This window comes from Jaculus jaculus, chromosome 16 (genome assembly GCF_020740685.1).
Source record: "Jaculus jaculus isolate mJacJac1 chromosome 16, mJacJac1.mat.Y.cur, whole genome shotgun sequence".
Taxonomy (NCBI): domain Eukaryota; kingdom Metazoa; phylum Chordata; class Mammalia; order Rodentia; family Dipodidae; genus Jaculus; species Jaculus jaculus.
In genome coordinates this window covers 63,117,442-63,140,371 of record NC_059117.1, presented here as the reverse complement: position 1 = coordinate 63,140,371, position 22,930 = coordinate 63,117,442, and the positions used below count along the sequence as shown (strand labels likewise).

Here is a 22,930-nt window from a genome sequence, read left to right as displayed (position 1 = left end):
CTCACCTACGGGGCAAATAAAAAGATGGTTACGATTTTCATTAATTGGCCATTTGCGTTTTTTTAAAAAATTATTCATTTATGAGAGAGAGAGAGAGAGCTGGGCATGGGGGAGAGAGAGAGAGAAAGAAAATGAGAATGAATGGGTGTGCCAGGGCCTCTAGCTGCTGCAGATGAAGTCCAGATGCCTTTGTCTCCTTGTGCATCTGGCTTATATAGGTCCTGGGGAATTGAACCTGGGTCCTTAGGCTTCACAGGTAAACACCTGTAGCAGACAGCTTCAGGTTCACTGAGATGAACTTCCAAACCAGGCACAGTTATGGAGGAAGGGATTTATTGAAGTTTACAGATCCAGGAGAAGTTCCATAATGATTGAAGAAGCTGGCCTACTTTCACAAGACCAAGGAGAGAGAGAGGGAGGGAGGGAGAGAGGGGGAAGCGGGGAGAGAGAGAGAGAGAGCGCGCCAAAAAGCCACACAGCACACCACATTTCAGGAACTCCAGCTAGGCACATTTTGCAAATCTTTAGTTTGAAATCTTAAACCCACCATCACACCTTAAGATCCACCCAGTGAAACCACCTCCAGCCAGGTGGCAGCAGATGCAAACTACAAAGTAATAAACACTGAATATATTGGGGGCCATCTATTCAAACTGCCATGACATCTTAACTGCTAAGCCCTCTCTCTAGCCCACATTTGGCTTTCTAAAAGATAGTTTTATTTAGTTACTGGGAGGGAAAAGAAAGTGGTTGAGATTGGGCATACCAAGGCCTCTTGCCACTGCAAACCAACTCCAGATGCATGCACCACTTTGTGCATCTGGCTTCACATGGGTACTGGGGAATCGAATCCAGATCCTTAGGCTTTGCAAGCAAGTACCTTAACTGCTGAGCCACCTCCCCGGCCCCATTTGGCTTTGGACTATATTGTTTTGTTCATTTCAAAATCTGAAGCTTAAGAGTTTTAAAAATGAACTTTTAAAAAGGAGACAACAGGGCTGGAGAGATGGTTCAGTGGTTAAGGCACTTGCCTGCAAAGCTTAATGACCTGGATTTGATTCCTCAGTACATGAAACTGGATGGACAAAGTGGCACATACATCTGGAGTTCATTTGCAGCAGCTGCAGGCTCTGACATACCTGTTCTCTTTCTGCCTCTCTTCTATCTTTCTCTGCTTTCAAATAAATAAAATTATTTTTAAAAAGATAGATAAAAAGGAGACAATAGTTGGGTATGTTGGCACACACCTTAATCCCAGTACTTGGGAGGATGAAGCAAGGGGTGAAGGATCAAGAGCTTGAGTCCAGCCTGGGCTACATAGCAAGGGCATTGTCTCAAAATACTCCGACAAAACAGACAGGTATGCATTTTATAGCTTGGCTTCTATTTGATGCATATATCTTTATAAAACAAACTGTCTTTAAAATTACCTGTTTTGTAACATAAAATATGTGTCTTTGAGATGTAAAGTCACAATAAGTCAAAATGAAAGAAACCACTTTAGCAAGGCACAAAGTGGGACTTGAAGTTAATTAACCAGGCTGTGTGTGCTTACTTGGTCGGGTTCAGAGAGCCCAGGCCCTGGTCTGTGATTTATAAGCTTGCACCCTACGTTCAAAGTAAAGAAAGGGCTGAGTGTTCTGAGCTGAAATCCTCAAATATGCCAAAACTGCATGGTCTCCAGAGAGCTAATTAAGAAAAACTACATTTAAATTATTTCCATGTTTTCAGAGTTCCTCACCTCTACACTCAGAATTCCACGACGTGTGACCCGCCCCCACGCCCACCCCCAGACATTTCTGTTGTTCTTTTAAAACTCCCTAAACACTTCTCGCGAAGCAGCAAGAAAGTGTCCTTCTTGTCCAAGAGCTCTGTGACCTGAGTTCCTTGGTGGCACTTTGTGTCCTCAGGTGGTCATTTTGGCGATTGCATGAGTCTCTCTGCACTTGGAACCCATTGCCGTGCTTGGCACGGCCTGGCACAGCATGTGCCCATAGAGGACTTGTTGAATGAGGTCACATTGACGGGCGGGGTGACGTTCGTGGCTCTGGTGTCTCTTGCGTGGAGAATTTGTTCTTAGAAAGCTTCCACGTGCATGCCACTCTTCCTCCGTGTGCTTTTGCAAAAGCCCCTGCAAGTTAAAACCACCACCACAGCCTCAACCAAAACACCTTATGCATGCCCTCCCTGTTGGAGGTACGTGAGTGGGAGGGGGCAGATCTTGACAGATGGGAAAGTGACAAGGAACGTGTTTGCATTGTTCGCGAGAAAGGTCACCGGAGCGGACACGGAGCCCAGATCCCGTCGGCGTTTGTTCTTTCCTAGGAACGTTGTGGGTCCAAGTTCTGCAAACGAGCGCGGGGGGGCTGGCGGCTGGCAGCGTCTCGGAGGAGGAGGCAAGGGTCCCCCGCAGCGCGCCCGCCGCCTCCTGCGACCCGCCACCAGCCACTTCCCCCGAGACGGCCGGCGCTTCCTGCCTCCCCGCCCCCACCGGCGCCCAGACCCGCCGGGCTTCTCCGCGGTCCGTGGGAGGGACGGCCGTGCGGCTCGGACGAGTGGACATGCCCCCGAGGCCCGGGCCGACGCTCCCGCGGTGACCCCTGACGGCCCCATCCCGTCCCGTCCCGTCCCGTCCCGCTCCGCTCCGCTGGCCCCTTCGCGATGGAAAACCCACGGACGCGCGCGCGCACACAAACAAACAAAAAACCCCAAATCTGCCCTCGGTTGCTACCCGCAATGACGTTTTTCCCTCGGGTCCCGCCCCGTCCGGAGGAGGGGGGCTTGGAATTTTGCGATTGGCTGAGCGGCTGCGGCGACAAGGCTGCGATTGGTCAGCGCGGAGTTGATTGACAGCGGGGGCGGTCGCCGCGCCCTTCCCCCCCCCCCTCCCGGAGCGCGCCCGGGAGTGAGTGCGCTGTTATGCCTGACGAGAGGGAGGCGACCGCGGCGGCGGCGGTAGCGGCGGCGGCTCTGTGTATTGTCCCCGTCGGCTCGCGCTCCTGAGCAGCCTCGGGGGAAGACCCACCCCGGGCGCGGCGGTGCGGTGCAGGCGGCCTCGGAGGAGCCGGCGGCGCCCGAGGAGCCCCGCGTGCCTCAGCCTCGCGCCCGCCCGCCCCGGCGCCCGCCCGCCCCGGCCCTCGGCCGCGCGCTAGGCCCCCCGGCGCCGCGCGCCTGGAGTTTGCAGGGCGGCGGGCGGCGCGGCCTCCTCGGCGGCTCGGTCGGGCGATGGGGCGCGGCTAGGCGCTCGGCTCGGAGCGGTCGGAGCGAGCGGGGCGAGGCGGGGAAGCGGGGAAGAAGCCGGAGCCGGAGCGGCGGGCTCGGGCCTGCGCGCGGGAGGCGCCGCCATGGCCAAGTCGGGCGGCAACGGGGCGCTGACCTGGGTGGTGAGTGCCGGGCGGGCGCGCGCATTGTTCGCGGGGGGCGCGCGCACGGGCACGCGCCGCCCCCTCCCTGCAGAAGCCCGGGCCGCCCGCGGCGGTCGGTGCGCACGCAACTTTGGGGTGCACCGGGGAGGCGGCGGGGGTGGAGGGGCGGCGGGAAAGTGGTGGCGCGGCGCCTTCGTGAATGCAAGCCTGTGGGGAGGGGGGCGAGCGCTTCCGGTGGCTTGTCGCCCCGGGGACGTGGCCGTGGCCGTGGCCGTGGACGGGGCTCCTTGGGCGGGGAGGGAGGGCATTCGGAACGCCTCGCCCGCCCCTCCGCAGGGGGATTATTAAGAGGCGCTTGCTGACGTCAGCCCCGCAGGTGCAGCGGACCGCGGGGGGGGGGAGGTTGTCCAAGGGTGTCCCCGAGTGACGACCGGAGCGTGGACTCGGGCCCACGGGGGGGGGAAGGGTTCCCCGCTGGGCAGCGACTAGTCGCCGTGGAGAGCTGGTGAAGCCCGGTTCCCACGACTCCTCGATTGAGTCTCCAGCACCTCCCAGGTCCCACCATAGAGTTCAGACTAGGGTCATCGTCCATTCCCATACAGGGTCCTTAGCCTGGCCGCCCGAGTGTTTGTGTGTGAGAAGCAATTTTGCACACTTTGAACCCACTTCCTGCTTTCGCACCCCCCCCCTCAAAAAAAGCAAAGAAACGTGCATATTGGCACTTTTGTTCATTTTCTCTTTGTTTGTGGAAGATTGGATGAGTCGAGTGGCAGTTGGGTCTTGTCAAAAGGGTGTTGGTTACAAGAAAAAAAAAAGACATCAAAGTGGAAGTGACTAGTTGGGAAGAGAGATGGCTTCAGCTGAAGGAGAATGGGGGGGACAAAAAAAGGGTAATGCGAGGGGTTTGTGATCAAATACATAACATGTCACCCTTTAACTTTTTAAACAAATGTCTTAAAATGTTTTTATTCGCAAGGAGCGAGAGGCAGAGAGAAAGAGAAAGGGCATGCCAGGGCCTCTTGCCACTGCAGATGAATTTCAGACGCAAGCGCCACTGGCTTTAACATAGGTACTGGGGAATTGAACCCTGGCCACCAGGCCCTGTAAACAAATGCCTTTAACTGCTGAGCCATCCCTGCAGCCCACCCTTTAACTTTTTTTTTTTTGTTGTTGTTGTTGATTTTTTATTTACTTGAGAGCAACAGACACAGAGAGAAAGATAGATAGAGGGAGAGAGAGAGAATGGGCGCGCCAGGGCTTCCAGCCACTGCAAACGAACTCCAGACGCGTGCGCCCCCTTGTGCATCTGGCTAACGTGGGACCTGGGGAACCGAGCCTTGAACCGGGGTCCATAGGCTTCATAGGCGAGCGCTTAACCGCTTAGCCATCTCTCCAGCCCACCCTTTAACTTTTTCATAGACAATTTTTATACATCAAAGTGGAAGAGAGACTAGTTGGAAAGAAGGAATTCAGTGCAGGGGGGATTTGGGAGGGGGAAAAGAGGGTGGTGGTGAGGGGAGCGCATTATGATCACGTTATATTGTCTAGATGTATGGAAGTTGTCAATAAAAGTTGAAAAAAAAACATCGCAAGCTTTAAAGGGTGTTAGTTATGGGTGGGGAGGGAAGCATTTTTACCATTTGTATTTCTATGCCAAGGCATTTTGCAAAATAACTTGTTTAGAGTTTTACTGTTGAATCTCCCCACATTTTGTGTTACTACAACAATGAGGATATGAGTGGGGAGGAAATGTTAGAAATGAAATGAATGATTATTAAAAGTGATGACCCTTTCCTCTGTTTCTAAAATCAAACACCTGCAAGAAGTGTTGGGGCCAGATGGTGGTGTTAGTCTCACTCCTGGAGTAAGTGTTGAGGCTGAGTAGGGATTCTGTTGAGGAGCTGCTCCCATATGGCAAACATTTTGCACAGGGGTTAGACTGCTTTCCTTCATCATTTGGAAACAATATTTCAGTTCACTGTCAGTAGCTTTGCACACCACTTTTCCTTTGAAGCTTTTACATAAGAAACAAAGCACAACTTGGAGGGTTTCATTCCACCCACTTGAAATTAAAAATTGATTCATCAATTAAATTAAATATAAAACTGATTGTGGAAAATACAGTAAAGTAAAGGGATACAGATATGCTATTAAGTTATCTTGTTGAATTAGTACATTAAAAAAATGAGTGATCGATCCCCTTTAAGCCTGCTTTCATATGCCATGCTTACATTAAATTTAAGTGAGATTATGTGAGTGCCTTCTGTGTCTGTAACATACCTCATAGGCTGGTTTAATGTCATGTGTGTGAGCGAGGGGCTGTTACTGTGTAGCTGAGGCTATCTTGAGCCTGTTGTCTTCCTGCCTCAGACCCCTGGGTGCTGAGATTGCAGGGTGTCCTCACACCTGTCCCTCCAGGTTTTGTACTTTGGCGGATGAGATAAGGAGTTGGTTATGGGCTTTGATGTGGGTCCAGATTCCATCTGTAGTACATATAGTAGCTGGGACTTTTTACAAGGCACTTACCTTCCTAACCCTATTTTGTCAAGTTGTGTTGCGTTTAGGTATTAAATGAGGAAAAACAGTGAAGCGCAGTGCAAGGACTAGTAAGTGTGTGTTATTGGCAAAGGTCAAAGAAGTCCATACTCTGGAATAATGGTTTCCAGTGGATTTTGAAATATGTTTTAGCTAGGTGAAAGACTTTTTTTGTAGGAGTTTGAGGACTTTCTGCAGCGTGTGCTTTGTAAGAGGGTAGCTTTGCATCAGTGACACCCGTCTTGGGTGCTGCCTCTTGTGGACAGTAAGACATGCGCAGAAATCGGTCCCCGCTGTGTGCTTCTGGGTGAAGGGTTGCTGCTGATGGTTGGGTTGTTTGTATTGGCATTTGTGTGAAAGATCACCTTTCAATGTGGAAAACCAAAAAGCAGCGTGGTGTGAGATTTCACTGATTTCTCCTTTTAATAATTTATTTGGCTTATTTTTGGCTTGCAGTATTTTGACCATAATTTTAATAAGTAAAAAGTGAGAAATATCATAATATGGTATAACTATTGAAAAAATAAAATTGACACTAGCTAGCTATGACAACTACCCCCCACTTCTGTCTTCTCTTCTCTCCTCTCTTCTCTTCTCCTCCCCCTCCTCCCCCTCCTTCCCCTTCCTCCCCTTCCTCTCCCTTCCCCTCCCCTCCCTTCCTCTTCCCTCCTCTCTTCTCCTCCCCTCTCCTCTCCTCTCCTGTCCTCTCCTCTCCCCTTCCCCCATGGAGGTGCATGTCTTATAGTTCCCATAGGTAAACTCTCTGCTTTCTGTACAAATCTTGGTTGTTTTTTTCACTTGTGCTTTGCATCTTTTACTTTTCATCAAAAATGCCCCTTTTCTTCTTGCAGTCTACATCTTCACTGTTCTTTAAGGTGAGGTTAGATTCTCACCAGACTTATTTGTGAGATTATGCTACTTTTTAAAATTTGAACTTTTGTTACTTTTATTTTAAGGGAGCTTTCATATATGATTATTTTGTCTTAAAGCTATAAGTATCTGAAATCAGAGATCATGAATTTCCTTGTTTATATCCTTTGTAGTATTTAGCAAAGATCTGGATATGTAATCCAACCTTAGTCATTAGTGAAAGTAGGTAATTGACCTGCTAATTTGCTCACATTATAGTAGGCAGAGTTTAGGTAACAATGATGTTAACATTCAATTACATTCTTAAGGAAAGATAGTAGCAGTATTTAAAAGCTCTTTTCATAAACTGCTAACTTTGCTCAGAAGTAAGTTTGTTCACCTGTAGTTTTAGGTCTTAGATGGTGAGACAGTTGTATTCTAGTTGGTACACTTTAAAAGCAAGCTTCTGTGGTTTTGGCTTTGTATCCCCCCTCCCCATGCTTGTGTGCATGCCATGGCACTTGTCTGTAAGTCTGAGGACAACTTTGGGGTGTTTATCCTTTTATTTCCCTTTGTTTGAGACAAGGTGTTTCCCCTTTTAAATTTTTGCTGCTTCCCGAATGCTGGTCTAGCTGGCCCATGAGCTTCAGAATTCTCCTGCTCCACCTCCCAGTGCTGTAGGTATGTCGGGATCACAGATGCATGCAACATTTTGTGTCCAGCTTTACATGGGTGCTAGGGAATTAAACTTGGGCCAGCAGGCTTGTAAGTAAGCACCTTTAACCATTGAACAATCTCCCAGCCCACTTTTTTTTTTTTTTTTTTTTTGAGATAAGGTCTTGCTTTAGCCCAGCCTAACCTGAAATTCACTATGTAGTCTCAGGGTGGCCTTGAACTCATGGCCATCCTCCTATCTTTGCCTCCCAAATGCTGGGATTAAAGTTGTGCGCCACCACACCCAGCAGCCCACATGTTTTTAAAACTGTAATACTAAAAGGACTACCCATTTTAAAGGTAAGAAACCTGTTTTGTTGCTCTTCTCCCCTCTACCTCACACACTTTTTTTTTTTTTTTTGAGAAGGAAACAGGATGAAGAGAATAGGTAATGAGCAGCTAGGCATGTGTTGAAGGCAGATATGGGATTTGAACTTACTTACTTCATTCTTGCCCACCAATTACTCATCCTCCTTCTAAAGATATCAAAAACAAAACAACTCTTATGCCCTGGTAGTGCAGAGACTTCTTGGATAAGCCTGTCTCTTTCTGTCTGAGTTTGATGGTTTAAGTGTGAATGTATGTTTCCCATAGCCTCTGGGATTTTTGGTTAGGATTGAATTTATAATGGAGTTTCCAGTGGGTGGCACTCTCTGGGGAGCAAGTGTCCCTGGTGGATCATGTAGTCTACCCCTAGAAGGTATAGAGAAGCCAGTTTGAGCTCTGGCTGTTGTTGCTTGGTGGTGTCTCTCTGCTTGGATGTATGGGAGTGAGCCAACAAACATCTTTGATGGTGTTCCCTTGGATTCTGTAAACCTGAAATAAACCCTTTCCTCGCATCAGCTGTTCTTGGTTGGGTGCTTGTCTCAGCAACTCAAAAGTAACTGTGACGCTGACCTTTTGCTTTCACATAGAAAGCCAAGCACTGTATTTCCTTTTTAGGGTGTTGTATAATATAAGGGTATGGGCTGTGAAGTCAGATCTTCAAGTGACAAGCATACTTGTTTAGCTTTGGGAATATACTTCTGCAACCCTCAGGTGGCTCTGCACCAGGGCTTCATCAGCAGCACGCTGTTCCTGGAGCACACAGAGCTCATGGAATGTCCACTGTGTTGGCAGGCACATGCCTACTGCCAGGTGAGGGTGCATACACACCTATAAGTGTTTCCATCCCCTAGTGCATGTGGTGGCAAAGGTTGGTGTTGGGTGTCATTTACAATTGCTGTCCACCATGTCTTTTGAGACAGGTTCTCACTAAACCTGGAGCTCACCAGTTTGTCTAAACTAGCTAGCTAGTGTGCCCAGGATTCTCCATCTCTGCCTCTCCAGCATTGGGATTACAGATGTACACGGCCTTGTTGGACTTTTACTTGGGTGCTAGGGGTCTAACTTAGGTCAGGCCATCATGCTTGTTGTGTGGTAAGCACCACATTTCCCCAGTCCCCTGTGCCTTTATCCTAGGTTAGGGAAGCTTGGCTTCCCTGTAGAGTCTAAGCAGTCCTGGCTGTATTGTGTCCTCTTGTCCTTTGCTTCGGGAGGATGTTTTTGGAGGAGCATAGGTAGGGGACTCTACTTGCTTGTTTGTTTCACTAGTGGTGGGCAGATAGATAACTGGTGCTTCTACATCATGGGATGGCAGCCTGAGAAAAGATAGGCAAGGGATGTTGCCAAAGGCTAAGTTTGAGGACAGTGTCCCTAAGGCGAGAGAAGAGGCTTATTGATAAGCTGCCAGCCTCAGGCCTGTTCTTGTTGGCTTGGTGATGGACCCATTTCTTTGCTGACTTTCTGAATGAATGGTACAGTCCCCTTTTAGTACTAACTGTCTCATTTCTTGGCAGCATTATATTCTCCCATAGAAAAACAGGAATTGTGAGTGTGTGTACCAGATCAGGTGCATACAAGAATCTTTTTCTTTTTTTAAAAAAATAATTAATACATTTTAATTCTGAAGAATAGGAGGATTTTTGTTTTAATTTTTGTGGTTTTCTGTTCTTAATGAAGTGTTCTTAATGAAGTGTTCTTAATGAAGAACTTATAGATAAATACTACATAGGTGTTTCTTTCCTTCCCTCCCTCCCTCCCTTTCCCCTTTCCCCCCTTCCTCCTTCCTCCTTCCCCCTTTGAGGTAGGGTCTTGCTGTGTAGCCCAGGCTCACCTAGAATTCACTCTGAAGTCTCAGGTTGGCCTTGAACTCACAGCGATTCTCCTACCTCAGTCTCCTGAGTGCTGGGACTAAAGCCATGTGCCACCGCATCTGGCTACATAGATGTTTAATGTAGAGCTAATAACATTACAGATGTGCTATAAAATAATTATCAGTTTAAGAGATATATGCTTATTTTTATGTTGTTATTATAATTTAAGAATTGTTTTTAATTTGCAGCCAGCTTTTGAACTTTAGAAGAGTCAGTTATGACATCATATATGACAAAGAATAGAATAAAAATAGAAGTCAAACTACTTTTAGACATGTGTAGTATATTTATTTTATAACATAGTGATTAGTTTAGATTTGTTTTCATCTACTTTTTTTTTCAAGATAGGATTTTGCCTTAGCTCAGGCTGACCTAGAATTCATCTCAGGCTGAACTCACAGTTATCCCACTGTCTCTGCCTCAGTGCTGGGATCTCAACCCCAGTGCTGGGATTAAAGGCATGTGTCACCACGCCTAGCTAGATTTGCTTTTAAAGTTCAGGAAGATTTTATTATAGTTTAGGGATTTAGGAAGGAGAGCTTTTAGGGAAGGAAGATAGCTCTTGCCCAAGGAGGCAAGAAGGAGTTTGAAAAAGCCCCTACTGTAGATTTTTATTGTCTTTAGGTTTACATGGGAATGGAGGTGTTTTCTTGCTTTCTTAGATTCCAGTGTAATTGGGTGCTGAACTTATTTATTACTATTAATAGTTTGGTGTTTTTTTTCCACTTAAATAAGTCAGTGAAGTAAATTACAAGTAATCTTAAGTCATCAATCTTTGGGGACCAGGGAGTGTCTGTGGGTAGGAGGGTTTGCTGCTGCGCCAGCATGAGGGCCTCAGTTTTAGTCCCAGCCCCATGTACAAAGCTGCCAGGGCTGCACATGCCTGTAACCCCAGCACTAAGGAGGGTAGAGATGGGCAGGAGGATTGCCAGGCTTGCTCTTCAGCCAGTCACACTGAGAAATGGTGAGTTCTAGTGTCAGCGGGAGATGCAAGGAAATAAGGCAGAATAGTGGTAGAGGATACCTGATGTCCTGAGCATGCATGTGTGTGCATGTGCACACGTGTATGCACACATAGCCCACATTGCTATATATATAATCCTTAACAAAGAAAAACAATTACAAAATTTTAATTAGCAAATCCAAATACAAAGTCACTGAGCATGTTCTTGGTAATTGACGATTTTTGTTGATTGTGAAGAACGAGGGAAAGATAGACATCAGCCCCTCATTCTGTGAATATCAGAGCAACCTGAGTGTAGTCACTGTGCATGTGAGAGCACCTTTCCTCATGTGAGGATGTTTGTGGCCCTTGTCCAAGCTCACTGTCTGTCTGTCCTCTGCCTGCCGTCAGCAGCAGTGAAGAGCCGCTCACACTGTGGTGGTTCTGATGAAGCGATGGAGTAGTGGTGACAGCATGTAAGGCGCATTTCTTCAGCCTGTCTCTCCCCAGGGCAGGAGGGCTTATGTCTGTTCCAGGCATAGGACCATGTCATTACTTCACTAAGGGGAGGTTGCCGTATGGGAAGAGTCTGGTTTCAGTCGCCTGGCCAGAGTCATCTCTAGGGCAGGCTTCTGTTAATCTTACCAGTTGTTTGGGGCCCCGAGTGTTGGCTACCAGTGAGCTTGGGATGGCATGGTGGGAGTAGGAGCACAGAGGCTTTATCACTGAGATGCCCACTTCTGTTTCCTACCCTCTCAGGGCTGCCAGGCTGTTTGTCCTGGCTTTGTTACTTTCTGCCTAGGTAACAGGAGAAACTTGGGCTGCAGAGGAAATGGCTAAGAATGGACCATGTTGTTAATTGTGTTTTCTCGTGCATGGGGAAAAGCTTTTTAACGTGATTCTTTGAGTTTGTTGTAGAAAATTGGAAGACTTATCTCTAAAAAGAAAATAAAACGAACTATATTTCTACTTCATACAGATATTTTTTTATTGATGTTATATTGTTTTTTGTTTTCTCCTTGCATGCTATTGCAGTAAGATTTGCATTGCTGGCAGAAATCACCTGACCAAGAGCAGCTTCTGTGAAGAAAGGTTTATTTTGGCTTACAGGCTCTAGGGGAAGCTCTATGATGGCAGGGAAGATGATGGTATGAGCAGAGGTTAGATATCACCTCCTGACCAACATTAGGTAGACAACAGTAATAGGAGAATGTGCCAAACACTGGCAAGGGGAAAATGGCTATAATACCCATAAGCCCACCCCCAACAATACACTGTCTCCAGGAGGCATTAATTTTCAAATGTCCATCAGCTAGGAACCTAGCATTCAGAACACCTAAGTTTATGGGGGAACATCTGAATCAAACCACCACACATGCATATATTCTACTCCATTTTTTTTTCTGACAAAATGGCCTTCTGGCAATTTTCCTGTCACTCCCTTCCAAGTGCCAGGATTATAGGCATGTGCTGCCATTGATTTAAAAAAAAATTATCTTACTAATGTGTACATTTTTATATAAAACCTATAGTGATGGAAGATTCTTCTTATTTTTTATTTTTTGCATTTATTTTTCTGAGAGAGAGATAGAAATAGGTAGAGAGAGAGAGAGAGAGAGAATATGAGTGGGCATTCCAAGGCCTCTAGCCACTCCAAACTTACTCCAGATGCATGTGCTGCTGCCTTGTGCACCTGGCTTCTGTGGATACTGGGAAGTTAAATCTGGGTCCTTAGGCTTCTCAGGCAAATGCCTTAACCACTAGGCTATCTCTCCAGCTATTATTATTTATTTTTATTATTATTATTGTAACATTTTCTCTATTAATTTGAGGCAGCTAGAATGTGGAATATTCTTATTAACAAATATTGCATAGTATTCTAATTAAAAATATTACTTATCAAAGTGTCCAGGTTTAAAGGTTTATATCAAGTTCTAGAAATTTTAATATCTTAATTGAGAGTTGATTTGAAATGGTAATTTTTTTTTTTTTTTTTTGAGGTAGGGTCTCACTCTAGTCCAGCCTGACCTGGAATTAACTCTGTATTCTTAGGTTGGCCTCGAACTCACAGCAATCCTTCTACCTCTGCCTCCCAAGTGCTGGGATTACAGGCATGCACCACCATGCCCGGCTGAAATGATAAATGTTTTAAAAATATGTTTTATTATGGATTTTATAGGTAATATGTATCCTTTAATACTTTTCATTACTTAAATAGAAAGGTCCTTTTATTTTTTTTAATACCTGTCATGTTGGTCACTACCTTTATAGTATTTACATATTCTTAGACAAAATTGTGAGCAAGAATTAGAAAAATCAGTTACATTTTGTTTGTTTGTTTTTTTGAGTTGTCAAAAGCATAAAATTAAATTCACTGCCTTAGCCATTTTTCAGTGTAGAGTTCAATGTATGATAATTGTGTGATAGACCATTAGAACATTTCAGTTTATAAAATTGAAACTCTGGAAGCTGGGGAGATGGCTCAGCATTTGAAAGCATCTGCCAGCCTGGGTTTGATACCTCAGTACTCACATAAAGCCTGCAAGCCTGGGTTAAGGGGTTCAGTTCCCTAGCATCCACATAAGCCCAGGTTCAGGGGTTCAGTTCCTTAGTGCTTACATAATGCCTGCAAGTTCAGGGTTAGCTCCCCAGCACCTACATAAAGCTGGACACAAAAGCAAAGTGGCACATGTGTGCGCAGTTAGGTTCACATTGCTGGCAGAAATCACCTGACTAAGAGCAGCTTGTGGGGCAAAAAGAGGTTTTATTTTGGCTTACAGGCTCGAGAGGAAAGCTCCATGATGGCAGGGAAAACAATGACATGAGCAGAGGGTGGACATCATCACCTGGCCAACATCAGGTACACAGCAGGAACAGGATTGTGCCGAACACTGACAAAGGGAAACTTGCTATAAAATCCATTAGCCCGCCCCCTACAATACACTGCCCCCAGGAGGTGTTAATTCCCAAATCTCTGTCAGCTGTGAACCTAGCCTTCAGAATACTTTAGTTTATGGGGGACACCTGAATCAAACCATCACAATGTATTTATAGTTGCTTATAGTCTCAGGAGACCATAGTGTGTGTGCGCGCGCGCGCACACACACACACACACACACACACAAATACATACACACACAAATAATACTAGAAAAACATTGAACCTATACTGGGTGTACACTAATTCCACCATTCATTCCCCTATGCCCTTGCTAGCTACCTTTCTAATTTCAGTTTCTGCTAAGTTGACTAGAGTCTAAATGTCAGTAGAATCCTGTGGAGTTTGTCATTTATGACTGGCTTATTATATGTAGCATACTGTTCTGAAAATTCATTCATGTTTATAGCACATGACAGGGCTTATTTTTTAAGGCTGCATAATATTCCATTTTTGCAAACCACATTTACTCAGTCCATCTGTAATCTATTGATGGTTGTTGAGGCTGTTTCTGTGTCTTGGTGGCTGTTGTGCATAATGCTGAATGATGCTCGTGGTCATACTGACACCTCCTTGAGAGCCTTCTTAGAGTTGTTTCCCATATGCACCCGGGAGTGCTGGAGGTGAGCCTGTGGTTAATTGTTGGGGGAACACTCATATTGTGCAGCATTTTATATCCAAGAATTCCAGCAGCTTTTCCACATCCTCACCTATACTTAGTATTTTCTGATGTCTGTCTTAATAGGCAGGAGGTGTTACTGCTGTGTGTGTGTGTGTGTAGATGGGATCTGTCCTGTGAGTGCTGTGATTGCAGGTGTCACTATCATGCCTAACCTCGTTGTGTGTTCTTTTCAAAATATTTTATTTACTTACTTATTTTCAAACACAGAGAGAAAGATAGAAGAGAGACAGGCAGAGGATGGGCACGCCAGGACCTGTAGCCACTGCAAACGAACTCCAAACGCATGTGTCCCTTGTGCGTCTAGCTTATGTGGGTCCTGGGGAATTGAACCTGGGTCCTTTGGCTTTGCAGGCAACTGTCTTAACTGCTAAGCCATCTCTAGCCCTTATGGCTTCAATGTCCATTTTGGTTAGCATTTAATGACATTAAGACATTTTCAGTTGCTTGTTAGCCATTTGTGTATTTTATTTGGAGAATTGTCCATTGATTTCTTTCCTTCCTTCCTTCCTTCCTTCTTTCCTCCCTCCCTTCCTTCCTTCCTTCCTTCCTTCCTTCCTTCCTTCCTTCCTTCCTTCCTTCCTTCCTTCCTTCCTTCCTTCTTTCTTTCTTTCTTTCTTTCTTTCTTTCTCTTTCTTTCTTTTTTCTGAGATACGGTCTCGCTGACCTGGAATTCACTATAGTCTCAGGGTGGCCTTGAACTCATAGAGATCTTCCTACCTCTGCCTCAGTGCTTTGATTAAAGGCATTAGACACCAAGCCCGGTGCTTCTGACTGTTCTTTATTCCAGTTTCTCTGTTGTTGAATTATGGAAGTTCACATCTTTTATGTGATTTGCATATCATTTCTCCCATGCCATAGGAAGAGGGTCTGGTGTTTTCTGTTCTGCCTGATCCTATTTTAAGATGATACAGAATTGGATTTGCTAGTATTTGCTTGTGTGTTTTTGCATTAGTGTCCTTTAGTCTCTAGTTTCATTGCTGTGGTTTTTTTTTTTGTCTGCTTTTGTATCAAGTTATACTGGCTTGTAGGGTGATTGTGAAAGTGTTTTTTGCTTTGTTGTTTGGGGAGGAATATGAAGATTGGTGTTAATTATTTCCATACTATGTAGCTTTTCCAGAGATTCCATCTTTCTTGGGCTTGTCCTTGGTGGGAGTTTTAATCACTTCTGTCTGAGGCTAGTCATACTTTTAGCTATTCTTAGAGATGTCTCTTGGTTCTGGTTCTCTAACAACCTGGATTCTTCATTTCATCTTAGCTGTGTAGTACTTTTAGGTTTTCTTAGAGATGTCTCTTGGTCCTGGTTCTCTAACAACCTGGATTCTTCATTTCATCTTGGGCTTTACCCTCATAGTTTCTCACATGGCACTCTTGGAGTTCCATGTAAGGAATACAACATGGATATGCCTGGCTTGGTCTCATGGGCTTTTCTCAAAAATCTTCATGGAAGTCTTCTTGATGCTGTACCTCCTTCATCCTGTGTGTCTGTAAAACTGGCACCATGTGGATGGTCCTCAGTGCTGCTGTTGCAAATGTAGTCTGGCCACCTTGGAGCTGAGCTGCAGGGGCTTCTGAGTGCCTGCAGAGCTGAAACTGCAGAAACGCTTACTTGTCTGTGTGGATAGAGCACCCCTGGGGCACTCTTTGTTTAAGGAAGGTCTTGTAAATGAGTTTGCAACTTTCTGCCATGGATGGAGCCTGTGATGACTGAGGTCTCACTAATTTCTGAACTGCCCCTAGGTATAGCCTTGCCACCTTGCCGTGCTTCATTTCAGTTCTGCCAGTCTTTCTAGCCACCATGGCCTCCTGGTATACCAGTGTTCCTCTTATGTTCAGACCACACAGTTTTCACATCTTTTTGGCCTCCCCCAGTTGTCACTAAGCCTGGCTAAAAGAGGCCAGAGGTAACTATGCCATAGACCTAATTGTTCTGCTGTCTTGAAATGTCCTTTGCCAAATCACTTTTAAACTTAGCTTCACTCATAGTCTTAGAACACAGGCAGTGAGCAATTTTTTTAAAATTCTTGGCCAAATGTGGTATGAATGGCCTCTGGTGCAGTTGCCAACAGTCCTTGAAACTACAGATGTGCATATTTGTTGTCCTCATGTCTGTTTGCATCCACTTTTGAACCCCTGACATAATTCCCCATTAACCTCCACTTTTAGCATTTTAAGACTTCTCAGTTCACATACCCAAATCTATTTTCTTCTCATAAACCAGTGAGAGAAACATATTCAGGTTTAGTCACAGCAGTGACCCCACTTCTTTGGGAACTTGCTTTGTGGGTATGAGATACTCTTGCAGTGCTGTGACAAAAACAACTTTAGGGAGAAAACATTTATTTTGACCCACATTTTCCAAGGGTTTCAGTCCATTTTGGCAGGGAAGGTTGCAAAGTGTGTGGCAGTCTATTCATGGCAGATCAGGAAAGAGTGAGTCAGGAACCAGTGGTGTGTAACCTTCAGTGCTACCAAGTAGTCCCTAGCCTTCCCAAATAGCCTTGTGAGTTGGAGAAGCATCAAAACGCAAGCTTGTGTGACACTTCCATTCCTACCAGTGGTAAGCATTTGCCAGTTTTGTTTATCCTAAAAGAAACAAAAACACTTCTTATTTTTTTTTAATCTCTATTTTGTTTATCTCTGTTATTTCCCTCCTGTTAATTTTGAGTTCAGTTCTTTCTCTGCTTTCTCGAGGAGTGCAGTTGAGCAGTTGGGGAGCATTAAGTCGTCCTTCTGGGCTGTGTTGCGCTCAACACCCTGTCAGGTTTGGTGGACTGTATGTGCTTTCTCGGTTCCCTAGTGAGTCCTTCATGGACACATTTAATGTAGAAAAGCAGAATGTGTAGTTGCCATAATTTGTGGACTTCTATTTTCCTTCTATAGATTTGTAGTTCCATTCAATTGTAGACAGGGTGTCTATTTGTTAAGACTTACTACTCTGTGACCTGACCTATGGTCTGTGCACTGGAGAATGGATGCTCACTGTTCTGGAATGACCTCTGTTCTCTTAGGCGCATAGGGCTGTTCCAGCCCTGTTTCCCCTTGACCATCTGTCTGGTAGTTCTGTCCATGACTAGAAGTGGGGTACTGAAATTTTACCTCTTTCTGTGTCTCTCCCTTTATTCTTCTAGTGTTTGCTTTATGTGTCTGGGTACTCTGATGTTAGGTGCTATTTATTTTTAATAATTGTCTTTGTCTCATCAGTTTGAATTGTCTTTGTGAACACACCTTTCATTACAGCACCTGAGAGGAGGCAGAGGTAGGAGGATCACTACGCGTTCTAGATCAACTTGGGCTGTAGTAAAACCCTGCCTTGGGGAACAAAATTGTGAATTGTCTTTGTCTCATCAGTTTTGTTACCTTTCTTGTTTCTAGGACAAAATACTTAACAAAAATTAGTTTAAAGTAGGAAGGTTTCTTTTGATTTACACTGATGTTACAGTCCATCGAAGTCATGGTAAGAAGACATTGAGGCAGCAGCGGGTCACCCAGGAGGTAAAGAGCCATGACTTCTGGGGCTCAGCTCCCTGGCCCTGCGTCATGGACTTAAGGCAATGTAGTCCTTCCCTTGAAGGACAGGCATGCCCAGAAGCTTAATCTAGACTAAATAATCCCTCACAGGCATTCGGGTTCATAGGTGACTTTAGATCCTGTCAAGTTGACAGCATAAGCCATCACAAAGTAGATTTTGTATAATGTAAATAAGGTGCCCCACTCTCTTAGTAACTGTTTGCATGAAGTGTTTCTCTATGCTGTCACCTGTACCCTGTGTGTTCTCATGTCTAAGTATGTCTTGCAGTCAGCATATGATTGATTGGATTTGTTAATGCTGTTCTGTTGCTTTCATTTGTCTTGTATGTTATTTTCTCCCTTGTCTTTTGTGCTTCATTAATTTTATCTGACATGTGTGTGCTGGTACATGTATGTGTCCCCGGGTGTGTGTGCATGTGTGTGTGTGGAGGTCATAGGCACCCCAGGTGATGTCTCTCCTGTGGCTGCCATTACTGAGACCAGGTGTTTGAATTAGGCCAGCCTGGCCGAGCCAGCCGAGGGCTCTGCTTCTCTGCTTGCGGGAGCACCACACCAGGGGCTTGTTTTTGTTCACATGTGGGTTCTGGGGGTCCAGTCTGGTCCTCAGGCTAGCAAGGCAAGCGCTGCACTGACCGAGCATTTCCCTTCTTCTCTGCCATATGTGCGTCTGTACATGTTTTCTTTGTGGTTACTATTGTAATTACAGACAGAAAATGCATTAAAGGGATGATAGTCAACTTAAACTAATCACATCTCAACCAATTGCATGTAAAATTCTGTACTTTTCTAATTCAGCTACCACCTACTTTATCATAGAGAAAAAAAGTACTATTTTATTTTATTTATGATTTTTCAAGGTAGGGTTTCCCTCTAGCCCAGGCTGACCTGGAATTCACTATGTAGTCTCAGGGTGGCCTTGAACTCACGCGATCCTCCTACCTCTGCCTCCCCAGTGCTGAGATTAAAGGCGTGCGCCACCATGCCCGGCTAAAAGTACCTTTTTAAAAATTGCATTCCATTTAAAATAAATATATAATTACTTGTATGCTGACCTCGAATTAGTCTCAGGTTGGTCTCAAACTCAGTGACCATACTACCTCTGCCTTCTCAGTGCTGGGTTGAACTCAGCGATCCTACCTCTGCCTCCTGAGTGCTGGGACTAAAGGTGTGCACCACTATGTCTGGCTTATGCTTTTGTTTTTAAGGTTCTATACCATATTTAAAAGTGAGCTATATTGGGCTGGAGAGATGGCGTAGCGGTTAAGCGCTTGCCTGTGAAGCCTAAGGACCCCGGTTCGAGGCTCGGTTCCCCAGGTCCCACGTTAGCCAGATGCACAAGGGGGTGCATGTGTCTGGAGTTCGTTTGCAGAGGCTGGAAGCCCTGGTGCGCCCATTCTCTCTCTCTCTCCCTCTACCTGTCTTTCTCTCTGTGTCTGTCACTCTCAAATAAATAAATAAATAAATAAATAAATAAAAATTTAAAAGTGAGCTATGTACCTGCAATAATACAGAAAATTATATATTTTTCTATGATTTTGTGTTGATTTTTATTGTTTTGCTTGAAATTGAACTCTCATTAGCATTTTTAAAAATTAATTTTTATATATTTATTTGACAGAGAAAGAGAATGGGTATGCTAGGGACTCCAGCCACTGCAAATGAACTTTAGACTTGTACACCCCCTTGTGCATCTGACTAACGTGGGTCCTGGGGAATAGAACCTGGGTCCTTTGACTTTACAGGCAAATGCCTTAACTAAATCCCTCTAGCCCTCATCAGCATTTCTTTCTGGGCAAATGTAATGTGATGACTTTGCTCAACCTCAATTTACAGTCATCTTTTCTCTTTTAAAACTTAAAAAATATAATTTTTAATTAAAAAATTTATAGAGTAGTTTTGCTAGTTTAATTTTCACAGTTTTAAATCATTCAGCACTTGGAATATGTGTCATTTCAGTTGCTTATAGTTTGTGTTTGTGGATAACCTAATAAAAACTCTGGTACATGAGAGAGTAATCTTTTGTGGCTGTTTTCAGGACCCACAAGTACTAGACAAGTCTCCCCACAAGTACTAGACAAGTCTCCCCACAAGTACTAGACAAGTGTCCTACCACTGAGCCAATCCATGGCCTTCCCTCTGACTTTGGACTGTTGTATTATGATATGTTTTAGTATAGATTTCTAGATTGATCCTTGTTTAAATTCTTTCTTGTTTTATTTTAAAGGGGGGGGGAGGGGAGAGAAAATTGATGGACCAGGGCCTTAGCCACTGCAATCAAATTCCAGATGCTTGTGCCACCTAGTGTGCATGTGCGACCTTGAACTTGCCTCACCTTTGTGTGTCTGGCTTATGTGGGATCTGGAGAGTCGAACATGGGTCCTTAGGCTTCACAGGCAAGTGCCTTAACTTCTAAGCCCTCTCTTCAGCCCCCTTGTTTGGATTCTTTTGAGCTTGAATTTGTATGCCTATTTGCTTTCTCACATTTGGAAAGTTTCAGCCTATAGTTCTTCAGACAGGTCCTTTACCCACTTCTCTCTCTTCTACATTGAGACTTCTGTAGTAGGAATGTTGTTGATTGATGGTGGCCTATCAGCAGTTTAAACTCTTAATTTTTCTTTATTCTCTTTCCTTTTGTTTTCTTTACCTTTTAATTTTTTTTGTCTTCATGTTGCAGTCAGGTTTGCATTGCTGGTAGAAAGCACCCAGCCAAGAGCAGATTGTGGGGAAAAAAGAGGTTTCTTTTGGCTTACAGACTTGAGGGGGAAGCTCCATGATGGCGGGGAAAACGATGGCATAGGCAGAGGGTGGACATCACCCCCTGGCCAACGTAAGGTGGACAGTAGCAACAGGAGAGTGTGCCAAACACTGGCATGGGGCAGCTGGCTATAGCACCCATAAGTACACCCCCAACAATACGCTGCATCCAGAAGGAATTAATTTCCAAATCTCCATCAGTTGGGAACCTAGCATTCAAGGAACCTAAGTTTGTGGGGGATACTTGAATCAAACACCACACTTCATATTTTGTATTTTTCCCCCTATTACTTGGCCAAGTTTGCTGCTGAGTCCCTCCCTTCCATTAATATGCTTTATATGGACACATCATGTGTTAGTACCATTACTTACTTCCTCCCTGCTCCCACCCCTTTGAGGGCCCACCTCAGTGGGGTTTCTGGTACTCCCCATGTGTTTGTGGGTTATGTGTGTGAGAGCAGAAGCCAGTCACCAGAGTGGAAATGCTTCTGGGTATGCCCTCCTGACCTGTCCTGTCGTATTCCCTGTTACTGTATTTTTAAGTTAAGGAAATGCTTGATTCTTTTATCTACTGAACTTCCATTTTATCTATTCATCTTCTTTCTCACTTTGCTCAGGGTTGTTTTATTATTGGTTTTCATGTTTCATCTTCAATCAGGGCTTTCATGCTGTGTTGCTCTTGATCATGTGCTACATTGATTGCATGCTGCATTGATGATCATGTGCTGTGTTGATGTGATCCCGTGCTGTGATGATGATGATGATCGTGTGCTGCGGTGGTGGTGACGATCATCTCGTGCTGCAGTGGTGGTGACAGTCATCGCATGCTGCAGTGGTGGTGATGGTGGTGACGATCATTGCGTGCTGCGGTGGTGGTGACGATCATCATCATCGCGTGCTGTGGTGGTGGTGATGAGCGTTGCGTGTGCGGTGGTGGTGGTGATGGTGGTGATGATCATCGCATGCTGGGATGACGGTGACGATTGCGTGCTGTGTTGCTGTCATTTGTGTGCTCCATTGTTGATGAGCGTGTGCTTTGCTGTTGATCATGTGCTGTGTTGTTGATGATCATGGGCTGTTGTTAATCACATGCTGTGTTGCTGTTGATCACATGCTGATGCCTTCTTTCCTTCCATGTCCCTCCTCCAGTGACAGGACCTTCTCTGTCATTGTCCCAGGCTGGTCTTGAACTCACTGTGTGGCCCAAGCTAGCTTCACATTTGCAGCAGTTGTCCTGCCCTCAGACTCTTAAATACTGAGCCACCCCATTTCTTTAGGCTTAATATGATTGAATTTGTTCATTTGAAAATAGATTTATTTTTCCTATTTCCTTGTATGTCTTATTTTCTGTTGGGATTTGGTATTTAAAACTCAGCTCTACTCTAGTCTGGTTAGTCTAGTGAGAGAACCTGAAGACTTGGTAACCCTCTTCCGGGTTGTGTCCCTTCAGGGCTTGTTCATGTTTGTGCATTCTTTTTTTTTTTTTTTTAACTTTTTTGTTTGTTTATTTATTTGACATCAACAGAGAGAGAGAAAGAGGCAGAAAGAGAGAGAATGGGCGCGCCAGGGCTTCCAGCCACTGCAAATGAACTCCCGCCCCCTTGTGTATCTGGCTAACTTGGGTTCTGGGGAATTAAGCCTCGAACCGGCGTCCTTAGGCTTTACAGGCAAGCGCTTAACCGCTAAGCCATCTCTCCAGCCCACGTTCGTGCCTTCTTAACTGAAAAGGTTGGGTCACTTCTTGGGGACTTGTCTGCCTTACTGTGTCCTGCCTCAAAAGCTGTCAGAGGCTGTGGAACTGAAGCTCCACTTAGTGTCTGTCTCTGGTACTGCAGCCTCTGGGCTAGAGCAAATTATTTTCTTTGTTCTTACTGTCCCCTACCTGGCAACTTGTGCCTAGATTCTGGCATTCAGACCTCTCCTACCCTTCCTTGGAGGTGCAGCCCATTTCCTTCTCTCCCCAGAAAAAAGTTGCCTCCATGTGTTGCCTTGGGCAGACAGGGTAGTCATGGCTTTGATGTGGTTCACCAGGGCTGCAGGACCTCTTGATTGGTTTCTATATTTCTTACAGCATTTCAGAGATAATTCTGTGGGGAGAAGGATGTTTGGGGATTTCCTGTTTTAAGGCATCATCCTAGCAAGAATTACAAGTTTTTTAATTGGATAGAGATTTAGTAGGTCTAGGTCAAATGTTTCCTTTTCTTACCTGGACACCTGGGAACAGGTATGAAGGGAGGAAGATGACAGCAGTTTGTCAGGATTGTGTAGAACATGTAAATTGTTGAAAAGGGCATGAGGTAGGCCATTACCCCTTGTCCATCCCCATATACTAGATCAGTTCAGTGAGACACCTCTGAGTGATTCTTGAAAATAGTTTCTTTATGATGAGTATGTCTTAGAGAAATATCCTGGGTAGGAAAATGCTTC

At 45.1% G+C, this 22,930-nt stretch overlaps 1 protein-coding gene across 2 annotated transcripts in view; it reads left to right on the top strand.

The window, feature by feature from the left end:
* Window positions 1-3,272: 3,272 nt before the first annotated feature.
* Window positions 3,273-22,930, top strand: part of Top2b (DNA topoisomerase II beta) — a 75,132-nt gene continuing 55,474 nt past the window's right edge. Inside the window, exon 1 of one of the 2 annotated variants that reach the window (XM_045135708.1) lies at window positions 3,273-3,383. In XM_045135708.1, coding sequence (XP_044991643.1) covers window positions 3,345-3,383 — 39 coding nt within the window. In that variant the 5' untranslated portion in view covers window positions 3,273-3,344. The remainder of the gene's footprint in view (window positions 3,384-22,930) is intronic. The other variant, XM_045135707.1, reaches the window with a different exon arrangement.